Source organism: Lepus europaeus, chromosome 18, assembly GCF_033115175.1.
Source record: "Lepus europaeus isolate LE1 chromosome 18, mLepTim1.pri, whole genome shotgun sequence".
Classification (NCBI taxonomy): Eukaryota; Metazoa; Chordata; class Mammalia; order Lagomorpha; family Leporidae; genus Lepus; species Lepus europaeus.
Genome location: NC_084844.1, coordinates 46,468,375 through 46,480,961, shown reverse-complemented (window position 1 = coordinate 46,480,961; position 12,587 = coordinate 46,468,375). Strand labels below are relative to the sequence as shown.

At 49.1% G+C, this 12,587-nt stretch overlaps 1 protein-coding gene across 1 annotated transcript in view; it reads left to right on the top strand.

Moving 5' to 3' along the window:
- The first annotated feature begins 905 nt into the window (after nt 1-905).
- Nucleotides 906-12,587, top strand: part of YWHAE (tyrosine 3-monooxygenase/tryptophan 5-monooxygenase activation protein epsilon) — a 48,979-nt gene continuing 37,297 nt past the window's right edge. The window contains exon 1 of the mRNA XM_062175232.1: nt 906-1,091. Within this exon, the coding sequence (XP_062031216.1) occupies nt 1,028-1,091 (64 nt within the window). The 5' untranslated portion in view covers nt 906-1,027. The remainder of the gene's footprint in view (nt 1,092-12,587) is intronic.

The following is a 12,587-nucleotide window of genomic DNA, read 5'->3' as shown; positions in this document are numbered from 1 at the left end:
TTCAATCCAGCTCCCTGCTAATGCACCTGGGAAAGCAGTGCAAGCGGGCTCAAGTATTTGGGAACCCTGCGTTCCTGAGGGGAAGACCTGGCTGGAGTTCCAAGCTCCTGGCTACTGCCTGGCCCAGCCCTGGCCATGGCGCCGCCGTTTGGGGAGTGAACCAGGGGACGAAGATCTGTTTCTCTTTCTCTTTATAATTCTGCCTTTCAAATAAACCCATACATCTTTTTTAAAATTTTAAATTTAAATAATTTATTGGAAAGGCAGTGACACAGAAAGCGGGTGAGTGTCTGTGTGTGGGAGGATTTTCCACCTGTTGGTTCACTCCCCAAAGGGCTGCAAAGCCAGGAGGAGCCCAGGACACCATGGGGTCTTCCGGTGCGGGTGGCAGGTGGCTAACCCGCCGCCCCCAGTGCATGTTGCTGGCCCCTCAGCTCCGGTATTTATGGGGTACATTGTGCTGGGAACCCACGGGGAGCGACACGGCCATGGTCGCTGCCTTTGAGAAGCCATTTCCATTTCGGGCTGTTGCCTCTCAGTGGTGCCCTTGGTCTCGGACTGGGCTTGACCGAGAAAATGGGACACGGCAGGAAAGAGCAACTTGAGGTCGGCGAGGAAGGCCTGCCATTACCAGAACCGTTAAAGCTTTTCGCTTTCTCTTGCGCAAGCCCGGCCTCCGACCGCGGTGGGGGCCCCGTCTCCAGCCCCCGAGGCTCCCTCGGGGCCGGCTCGCTCTCCCCGCAGTCGCAGTTCCCGCCTCGGCGCTCGGGAAGCCGCCGCGCCGACGGAGGAGGGGCGTCGGGCGGGTTCCAGCCTCTTCGAGCGCCGAGCACCAGGACCCGCCCCCCGCGCCAGTTGCCAGGGAGCGGTTGCCATAGAGCTGAGCAGTTGTCCGCGTGCGCAGGCGGAAGTCCCGGATTGAGGCGCCGCCATTTTTGCTGCCCGGACACGGAGCGAGAGGCTGAGAGAGTCGGAGACGCTATCCGCTTCCATCCGACGCGCAGACCCCGCCGGAGCCGCTGCCGCTATGGATGATCGGGAGGATCTGGTGTACCAGGCGAAGCTGGCCGAGCAGGCTGAGCGATACGACGGTGAGTTGGGGGGGCAGCGAGGGGCTGGAATTCTCGGACCCTCTGCCGCCGCCCACAGAGGCCGGGAATGGGAGACAAAATGGCGGCATCGTCTCCGCGCTTGGCTGGGGGACGTGGATTCGGGGAGTAGGAAATGGCTTGTGGGCTCCTGGAGCGACGAGGGGCTCCAGACCCAGGAATTTGACCCCTTCGGCGTCCTTAACTATAGTCTTCCGCGAGTCGGGAGGCAGAGGCGACAGGGTGGAGGAGTTGGTTGTAAAATGGCGGCTGGGGGGAGGGCGAGTCCCCGGGCGGGGGAAGGGGAGGAGATGGCGGGTGCTGTCTCCCGGCGAGCAATCCCCAGGGGAGCTTCTGGGACGGTCTTGGGATGTGGAGAACAATTGGGTGGGGTGATGGGGGGAGAAACACCCGCCACCCGGGAGAGCGTGAAGACCAGGAGCCGTAGCGCGGGCGCCTTTCAGGGAAATATGGCGGGTGGGGGCGGTGGCTTTTCCCCGGAGGCCCAGCGTGGGGCGGCGGCTGTGGAGCCTCACAAAGGAGAACCTTTGCGAGCGGAGGGCTTCTGCAGGCTGGTGCTGGGGGCCCGTAGCGGGTGGGGGTGGGGGTGGGGGAAGGGGGAGAGGGAATCTCTGCAGTTCATCTTTGGGCGGGGACTGGCTGCGGTGCTGGGATCGGGTTTCCCTCCCGGAGGCCGGCGCACCTTGGGCTGGGGGCGTCTGGGGCTTTTCACCCTCGCCTTTTTCTGTGGAGGTCCAGAAAGACGACGCTCCGCTCCCTTCCCTCGGACTGACCTGGGAGAGCTCGAAGTTCCTGTAATCTCTCTCTGGCACCATCAGCACTGGGCTCTGGTGGACACAACGGTGAACAAGAGACAAGGAGACCGTGACTCTTGGTAGTGCAGCCTTGGCAGTGCGTGTGCCTCAGTCTATCAGTGCAAATGGTGGCTTTTCTCTCTACCCGTATCGTGTGAAACGGAAAGACTTGTTGAAAAATAAAGTTGTCCAAATAACGTTGAAGCAACTGTTTTGGTTGACTCCCCAGGCTTGGAATGCGTGTTCATACTTTGGGGTTCTTAATTATTCAGGCTCTGATTTGTGGCTTGGGTTTTTGGATTGTGAATATAGGTGATGATATGTAGTGTTTTAATTGTTCCATTTTAAAGCAGTAATTTTGTGGGGAAATTTTAATGGTCGTCTTTGTTCATTGCTCCTTGGACCCTTCAGGGTTCTTCAATAATTCTTTGGAACTTTATCAAAATGTGCATTGTACCTTATCTAGATAGTCTTGGGCCATGCATTTTTAATCCCCTGCCCCCCACCCATTTTGGATCTAGGTACCCACATCCTGTCAACTGCAGTATTACAAAAATGAGAAGCCGTATATGTGATTCCCGTGGCTTTCATAGTTTTGTGGGGTAGGGTGGGTTGAGACTGTTGGAATCAAGGGCTGTTGGTCCTTGATGACTTAAGTTACATATTTTTCAAATGTTATGAAGGGCCTTTGCTTGCTTTGAATGCCAATTTGGTCATGTGAATAACCACAAGGCAAATCCTAGAGTATCATCGGAAATTTGGATTTAGGGATTTTAAAATTAGGAGAGAAAGCTTCTAACCCTCAAATTTACAAAAGATATCAAACTACATTTTGTCTTTTGTATTGAGTAGGGTTCCTGTTAAGAGGGGGAAGGGAATAAGACGGGGAAGTACAGCTCAAGGTCAGCTTTGCCATTATTTCAACGTGTTTAAAAAGCACACACTGTGCTCGTGGTGCAGCTCTTTCTCTCCCCTCGTGCTCTAAATAGGTTCCCTTCTTAGTCTGAGCCCTTGGGAGGAAACTTGAAATTATATTCGGATACATTCTGTTTTGTGGAGATTTAGGCTGAGTAAATTGGTGTGATAACCAAAAAGGATAGGGGGGAAGGTTTTTTATTTCAAAATCTGTTTTTAAAATCAATTTGGAAGCTTATGATTGTAGTTTCTGATAAATGGCAGGTTAGTGATCATCATCTTGAGTTTGAGTGCTGAGAATTTTTTACCAAACCCCTGTTATTCAGAGGAAGGCCCTTTGGAAAAAGCGTTATGGTTACTGGCTTTTTAAGTGTCCCTTTCAGGAACTAAAAGGGGAAGGAAGTAGTCTTACTGGATGAGGAGATACTCCTGTGATGATTAGGGCATAAGCTGGGGATCCAGTGGAAAGGGAGAAGAGGAGGACTGTCACCAGGAATCAGTCTCTACCTTTGTCCACTCCTTTGTTAAGTGCAGTAATGGGGTTTTGTTTGTGGTGACAAAAAATGATCCCGGAGTCGGGTCACCAAACAAGATTTGTCAGGTGTGGGGATTGTAGAAGATAGAATACACTGAAATGGTTTGCTTTTTAATATTTATAAATGTTTGCTTTCCAAAGGCCCTTCTCTTTTTTCTGTTATTGCAGCGTGCTTAACTTTTATTTTGTGTACTGTATTGAACCTAGGAACTAAACTTTGTATCTCCATTTAACTCTGTTCTGGAGAACTGGGATCAGTTTAGGTGGACTGTTTAATGGTACTGGAGTAAGAGAGCTAAGATGTCCTGAGGAGCAGGACAGTTTGGGTTGCCCATAGGAAGTTGTAGTTGAGACTAGGACTGTTTACTCTGAAGGTTGTGTTTATTATCACTGAATTAAGCCAGTCTAACTGAGCATGTCTGATACATCTTACAGACCCATGTACATGAACCACATAGGACAGAAGAGGCTACAGAGGGGAAGAAGTGAATGCTTTCCCCATCTTTTGAGGGAGCTGCGGTGGGATATCAACAAAGCAGTGTTTGGGCATGTGGGATGGTTGCTGGTTGTCTCTTTTCCTAATCTTCCTGTCAGGAGTCACTCCATAGGTGGTAGGGACAAAGTTTTGATAGTTCCTTTTTGTTTCATCTGTAAATACAGCATATCCAATAAGTCACGTTTTGTGAGTCACTTAAGAACTGTTGTTTTAAAACACCATGGCCTCATCTCTAGCTTATTCTGCTAGTGAAGGCGGGGGGGCATGTTTTGAATTAACTCCTTAGTACATGTTTTGTGAGGGGGGGAAATAAACGTTATTAATGAGTTAAATGTATTTGTATTAAATACCAATGCTTTGACTGTAGGCTAGTAATAGTTTTTTATTGCTATATGTTAGTAGTCTTTATTGATAAAATTTTCCCCCTACCTTGTAGAATTGGGCAATGCACTTTTTTTTTTTTTAAAGACTTATTTGTTTGAAAGACAGAGTTACAGAGAGAGAGGAGAGATAGATCTGGTTCACTCCGTAAACGTCCCTGATGGCCAGGGCTGGGCCAGGCCTAAGACCCGAGCTAGGGGCTGCTTTGGGGCTTCCCACGTGAGTGACAGGGGCCCAGTGACTGGGGCCATCATCCACGGCTTTCCCACACTCACTAGCAGGGAGCTGGATCAGAAGTGGAGCAGCCTGTACTGAACTAGTGACATGAGATGCCTGCACTGAAGATGGCAGATTAAACCTCAGCATCACAGCACTAGCCCTGGGTAATGTACTTTTTTTTTTTTAAGTTTTTTTTTTTTTTTTTTTTTAATTTGAAATTCAGAGTTACCGAGAGAGCTGAGAGGCAGAAAGACGAGAGGTCTTCCTTCCGCTAGTTCACTCCCAAGTTGGCCGCAGCAGCCAGAGGTGTGCTGATCCAGAGCCGGGAGCCAGGAACTTCTTCTGGGTCTCCCACATGGGTGTAGGGGCCCAAGAAACTTGGGCCATCCTCTACTGCTATCCCAGGCCACAGCAGAGAGCTGGATCAGAAGAGTAGCAGCTGGGACCCGAACTGGTGCCCATATGGGATGATGGCATGCAGACGGCGCTTTACCTGCTATGCCACCTTGCTGCCGCTCCCCTGTAATTTTTTTTTTTTTTTTAAATTTAACAGGTAGAGTTATAGACAGAGAGAAAGGTCTTCCTTCCGTTGGTTCACCCCCCAAATGGCCACTATGGCCGGCGCGCTGCACCGATCCGAAGCCAGGAGCCTCCTCCTGGTCTCCCATGCAGGTGCAGGGGTCCAAGCACTTGGGCCAACCTCCACTGCCCTCCTGGGCCACAGCAGAGAGCTGAACTGGAAGAGGAGCAACCGGGACTATAACCCCGTGCCTGCAGGCGGAGGATTAACCAAGTGAGCCATGACACCGGCCCCTCCCATATTATATTTTTAAAGGTTCCTTCCACAGGTATCTTCTTTCAGCCTGTGCTCTTTGTATACTTTAGACTTTTGGGAACAGTGTTGTGTATATTGGTCACTTCAGTGTATTCTGTTACCTTACGTAACTTTTAAAAATTAATTGATTATTTGAAAGGCAAAGTTGGAAAGAGGTCTTCCACCTGCTGGTTCACACTGCAGATGGCCACAATGGCTGGAGTTGCGCTGATCCGAAGGCAGGAGCTAGGAGCCTCTTCTGTGGTCTCCCAGGCCATAGAAGAGAGCTGGATTGGAAGTGGAGCAGCCAGGACTCAAACTAGAGCCTATATGGATTGCCAGCACTCTAGGTGGTGGGCTCACCTGCTATGCCATAGCACCGGCTCCATACTTAACTTAAAAAAAAAAAAAACAAACAAACAATGAAATCATGAATTATTGCACATAGATGATAGATACTTTTTTTTTTTTTCCTGGACAGGCAGAGTGGACAGTGAGAGAGAGAGACAGAGAGAAAGGTCTTCCTTTACCGTTGGTTCACCCTCCAGTGGCCGCCGCGGCCGGTGCGCTGCAGCCAGCGCACTGCGCTGATCCGAAGGCAGGAGCCAGGTGCTTCTCCTGGTCTCCCATGGGGTGCAGGGCCCAAGCACTTGGGCCATCCTCCACTGCCTTCCCGGGCCATAGCAGAGAGCTGGCCTGGAAGAGGGGCAACCGGGACAGAATCTGGCGCCCCGACCGGGACTAGAACCTGGTGTGCCGGCGCTGCAAGGCGGGAGGATTAGCCTGTTGAGCCACGGTGCCGGCTTTTTTTTTTTTTTTTTTTTAAAGATGTATTTATTTGAAAGAGTTAAAGGCAGAGGCAGAAAGAGGTCTTCCATCCGCTGATTTACTCCCCATATGGTGACAACAGCCAGAGCTGCGCTGATCCTAAGCCAGGAGCTTCTTCCAGGTCTCCCACAAGGGTGCAGGGGCACAAGGACTTGGGCCATCTTCTAGCGCTTTCCCAGGCCATAGCAGAGAGCTAGATGGGAGGTAGAGCAGCCGGGACTCGAACCAGCACCCATATGGGATGCTGGCACTTCAGGCAGCATCTTTTTTTTTTTTTTTATTTTTTTTAATTTTTGACAGGCAGAGTGGACAGTGAGAGAGAGACAGAGAAAGGTCTTCCTTTTGCCGTTGGTTTACCCTCCAATGGCCGCCGCGGCAGCGTGCTGCGGCCGGCGCACCGCGCTGATCCGATGGCAGGAGCCAGGTGCTTCTCCTGGTCTCCCATGGGGTGCAGGGCCCAAGGACTTGGGCCATCCTCCACTGCACTCCCTGGCCACAGCAGAGAGCTGGCCTGGAAGAGGGGCAACCGGGACAGGATCGGTGCCCCGACCGGGACTAGAACCCGGTGTGCCGGCGCCGCAAGGCGGAGGATTAGCCTAGTGAGCCGCGGCGCCGGCCTTCAGGCAGCATCTTTACCCGCTATACCACAGCACCGGCCCTGGATGTTGTTTAGGGCCTCTTTTCCCCTTCATATAAAATGTTCTTTGAACACTGATATGGTGTAGAATATGGCTAGTGTTAAACTGGGCCAATTTTGGAGTCAGTACAGGCAGACACAGTGAAAAGCAACCCAAGCAAGCTTTTCTTTCTTTTTTTTTTTTTTTAAAGACTTACCTATTTCAAAGGCAGAGAGCACTTTTCTACCTGCTGGTTCACTTCCCAAATGGCTGCAGTGGCCAAGGCTGGGCCCAGGACAGAACAGGAGCTACTACTTCTTCTTCTTCTTCTTTTTTTTTTTTTTAAGATTTATTTTATTTATTTGAAAGAGTTAGAGAGAGAGGTAGAGACAGAGGTCTTCCATCTGCTGGTTCACTCCCCAGATGGCCGCAATGGCCGGAGCTGTGCCAATCTGAAGACAGGAGCCAGGAGCCAGGATCTTTTTCCAGGTCTCCAACAAGGGTGCAGGGGCCCAAGGACTTGGGCCATCTTCCACTGCTTTCCCAGGCCATAGCAGAGAGTCGGATCAGAAGGGGAGCAGCCGGGACTAGAACCGGCTACCACATGGGATGCCGACACTTCAGGCCAGGGCTTTAACCCGCTGCGCCACAGCGCCAGCCCCAGGAGCTACTACTTAGTCTCCCCTGTGGGTGCAGGGGTCCAAAGACTTGGGCCATCTTCTGTTTCCCAGGTACTTTAGCAGGGAGCTGGCTCAAGTGGAGCAGGCAAGACTAGAACCAGCACCCAGCACCCATATGGGATGCAAGCTTTGCATACTGCAGCTTTACTTGCTAAGTCACAACACAGGCCCCGTACAGTCGCCTCCCCCCCCCCTTTTTTTTTTTTTGTTAAGATTTATTCATTTGAAAGGCAGAGTTACTAAGAGACAAGGAGAGACAGAGAGGGAGATATTCCATCCTCTGAGTCGCTCCCCAAATAGTTGCTCCCCAAATGTCCGCAACGGCTAGGCCAGGGCTGTGGCAGCCTAAAGCCAGAAGCTGCTTCTGGGTCTCCCATGTGATTGCAGGTGCCCACGGACTTAGGCCATCTTCTGCTGCTTTTCTAGGCACATTAGCACGGAGCTGGATTGGAAGAGGAGCAGCAGGACATGAACCAGTGCCTGTATGGGATGCCAGCATTGCAGATAACAGCTTAAGCTATTACGCCACAGTGCCGGCCCTTTTAGTCACACTTTTTTTTTTTTTTTAATTTATCTGAAAGGCAGAGAGAGAGAAAGAGAGAAAGGTCTTCCATCTGCTGATTCGCTTCCCAGATGGCTGCAAAGGCTAAAGCTGCACCGATCTGAAGCCAGGAGCCAGGTCGTCTTCTGGTCTCCCCATGTGGGTACAGGGACCCATCTTCCACTGCTTTCCCAGGCTCCAGCAGGGAGCTGGATTGGAAGTGGAGCAGCCGGGACTTGAACCAGCACCCATATGGGATGCCAGCACTGCAGGCGGTGGCTTTACCTGCTATGCCACAGTGCTGGCCTCTGCAGTCACTCTTAACAGACCTATGTGTAACAAAGTAAGGTGCTGTTTTATGGGGGAGTAGTATGATATTGTTTTGGGTGACAAGTGTTATTACTTATTTATTCGAGAGATCTGCTGTCTTCTGGTTCACTCTCCAAATACCTGCCACAGCTGGGGCTGGGCCAGAGCCAGGTATAAGCCATGAACCCAGAATTACATCCTGGTCTCCTTCATGGGTGCCAGGGACTCAGGTACTTGAGTCATCAGTCACTGCCTCCTGGGTGCATTAACAGGGACCTGGGTCAGAAACAGCAGCTAGGATTCCTACCAGAACCCGGCTATGGGACGTTGGTATCTCAAGCAGTAGTTTAACCCATTGCACCATAATGCCTGTCCTTGCATACTAGCATATGAAGCAGTTACTTCATATAGTAGTATCTTGATGTTTATGGCTTTGGTTCTATGTCACTTTTCTAAAGAAAACTGATGTGTTTTTTCAGAAACAAAGTTCCATCTTAAGGCCCAGTGAATGAAGTTAGAATGAGGGATTTTATTTAGGCAGTCTTACTGTGTTTATAGGGTTGGTGTTTTGGCATGCAAGTTAGGCTACCACTTGCAATGCAGGTTAGAGTCCTGCCTTTTTTCCTTCCAGTCCAGTTGCCTGCTAATGCTCCTAGAAAGGCTGTGGATGATGGCTCAAGTGCTTGGATCCCTGCCACACATGTGAGACACCTGGATGGAGTTCTGTGCTCTTGGCTTCCAGGTTGACTCAGCCCTGGCTGTTGTCACTTGGGGTGTGACCCAGCAGAGGAAGATTTCTCTGCTCCCTCCTTTTCCTCCTCTCCTCCTCTCTTCCTCTCTCTCCTCCCCTTCCTCACACATGCAAAGAATGTGTGTTCACATACAGGTTCCGCAACTCAGCTTTCTTAAGGTTCTTATCATAGTATCTACTGGAATATGGCTGATGCCATGCATTTCTTTGCTCAAGTACGTTTTAAAAATATATGCTATTTCACACTGTGCTTGCTATTTTTTATAAAGATTTATTTATTTGAAATTTAAAGTTAGAGAGGTCTTCCATCCACTGTTTCACTCCCCAGTTGGCTGCAATGGCTGGAGCTGTGCCGATCCTGAGCCAGGAGCCTGGAGCTTCTTCCGGGTCTCCCATGCGGGTGCAGGGGCCCAAGGACTGGGGCCATCCTCTACTGCTTTCCCAGGCCATAGCAGAGAGCTGGATTAGAAGTGGAGCAGCCGGGACTAGAACCAGCACCCATAAGGGATGCCAGCACTGCAGGCAGTGGCTTTACCCAGTATACCACAGCGCTAGCCCCACAAATTTTTTTTTTTTTTAAATTTTAAAGATTTATTTGAGAGGAAGAGTTAAAGACAGAGGGAGAGATGGAGAGGTGTTCCATCTGCTGGTTCACTTTCCAAATGATCGCAATGACTGGAACTGGATTGACCTGGATCCAGGAGCTTCTTCCAGGTCTCCCATGTAGGTGCAGGACCCCAAGCACTTGGGCCATCTTCCGTTGTTTTCCCAGCCATCAGCAGAGAGCTGGATTGGAGGTGGAGTAGCTGGGACTCAAACCAGCGCCGATGTGAGATCCTGGCCATGCAGGTGTAGGCTTAACCTACTATGCCACAGTGCTGGCCCTTCCTCAAGTACTTTTGAAATAGCTACTGCCCCATCTCCTAACAGATACCTTTAAGTTAATAATGGGTAGTCATAAAACTTTTAAGAGGAGCAAAGGTTGCCAAATGATTCACAAATGTTCTAAGTAGTATAGATACCTGTCAGATAGGATCAATTAAGAGATAATCAAGAGCCATAATAAAAACATTATTTTTATTGAAGCGGTCAGTTAACAGCGTGATAGAGTTAAGTACTGGTATATCCATATTGACAACTGGAGTTGCCAACATAATTTTATGGCTTGAGCTCATTAACAAAATGTTGAGGTTAGTCATGCCCCAGGCACAATTTTAGAAGGTCATTCAGATGTACTAAATTCATGGCAAAAGATTGGGTTTTTGTAATTTGACCACCTCAGGATTTCTTGAAGCAGTGGTAATTCATAATTGCGCTGGAACAGCTGTCATAAATTGGGATTGTCCTGCACAGTGAACTGCTTTTTATGGCTATGCTACTTAAGGCCATTTGCTACTATGAGATTTCTTACATAAATTTATATGAAAGTTTCCAAAACTGTGTCCATCACTCTACTACAGGGATAATTGAGGTCTGAGTCTCCAGAGGATTGATCATCTTCCTCCTCCTCTTTTTTTTTTTTTTTAAGATTTATTTATTTATTTGAAAGAGTTAGAGGAGAGGAGAGGCAGAGAGAGATAGGTCTTCCATCCACTGATTGACTCCCCAATTGGCCACAATGACTGGAACTGCACCCATCCAAAGCCAGGAGCCAGGAGCTTCTAACCGGTCTCCCACACGGGTGCAGGGGCCCAAGGACTTGGGCCATCTCTTACTGCTTTCCCAGGCCATAGCAGAGAGCTGGATCAGAAGTGGAGCAGCTGGATCTCGAACCAGTGCCCATATGGGATGCTGGCGCTTCAGGCAAGGGCATTAGCACGCTGCGCCACAGCGCCGGCCCCTGATTTTATTCTTTATCAAACAAAGTTAGCATTTGCCAGAACATACTATAAATCAATGAGTGAAAAATTTCCTTCTCTCAACCCTGTCTCCGCCATAGAGGGAATGGGAAAAGTCAGGATGTGGTGGTTGCTGAAGATAGAGCTAATTGGCATACCAGCTAGTCACTTTGATAGTGTCAAAAACAAGCACACTGGTTTTGTTGTTTCTGTATTGAGCTGCTTGTACTTAAAGATGTAGAAGGCTTACGCGTTGGCAAGTATACTAAGCTTAGAAGATTTTCCTTTTTAATATTTAGTTATTTATGAGAGACAGTGAGAAACAGCTCCCATCATCTGCTGGTTTACTCCCTAAACACCTGTAACAGCCAGGATTGGGCAAAGTTGGAGCTTGGAACTCAGTCCGGTCTCTCCTGCATTGGTGGCAAGTACTCAGTTAATTGAACTTCTTCCCTACCTCCCAGGGTTTGCTTAATCCAGCTAGCTCAGATATATACACTGAGTTCTGATAATTTGATAAGGGTTTCTTAGTTCTTCAAAGACTTGGGAAAAAAGACAAATGAATAAAAATGTGAATGATTAATGTAACCTTTCTACTGAATTATGTCAACGCAAGAGCTACTTCTGGTTGTTTTTTTTTTTTGCCTCAGCATCCCAAAACAAAAGTTTGAGGTTTTTTGTTTTTCACTTTTTTTTTTTTTTTTTTTTTGGGACAGCCAGAGTTAGACATAGAGAGAAAGGTCTTCCATTCTGTTGGTTTACCCCCCAAATGGCCGCTAAAGCGGGCGCACTGTGCCGATCCGAAGCCAGGAGCCAGGTGCTTCCTTCTGGTCTCCCATGCAGGTGCAGGGCCCAAGCACTTGGGCCATCCTCCACTGTACTCCTGGGCCACAGCAGAGAGCTGGACTGGAAGAGGAGCAACTGGGACAGAATCCGGTGCCCCAACCGGGACTAGAACCCGGGGTGCCTGCATCGCAGTTGGAGGATTAGCCTAGTGAGCCTTGGCGCCGGCCTTTTTTAAATCTGTAAAAATTGTGCAAGGGAGATTTAGACTTTCCTCTTTTCCCCTTACTTTCCCCAGTCTCTCATTTTCTACCTCTGCATTTATTGGGGCCTAATGTGTTTTGTTCTATATAGCTAAACATATCTGCTTGAGAATGTCCTATTACATTCTAGAAGAGAAATCTGTTTTGAGGGAATAAGAAGGATTCTTTTCCTTCTTCCTCTCCATATTGAGACTGATGGGAAAAATACTTTTCTGCAGACAAAATTATACAATCTGTGTGAAAGATCATTTTCCAAAAAAAACTTTTTAGGGCCGGCGCCGTGGCTCAATAGGGTAATCCTCCGCCTTGCGGTGCCGGCACACCGGGTTCTAGTCCTGGTCGGGGCACCGGATTCTGTCCCGGTTGTCCCTCTTCCAGGCCAGCTCTCTGCTATGGCCCAGAAGTGCAGTGGAGGATGGTCCAGGTGCTTGGGCCCTGCACCCCATGGGAGACCAGGAGAAGCACCTGGCTTCTGCCTTCGGATCAGCACGGTGCGCCAGCCGCCGGCCGCGGCGGCCATTGGAGGGTAAGCCAACGGCAAAGGAAGACCTTTCTCTCTCTCTCACTATCCATTCTGCCTGTCCAAAAAAAAAAAAAAAATTATTTTTTTAACTTAGCAGAAGTTCACTGGGAAGGAATTTTAAGTTCTTTAGAAGTGATGCATATAAATACATAAAATTATTATTTCCTCTTTCTAGAGAATGTATTTAATTG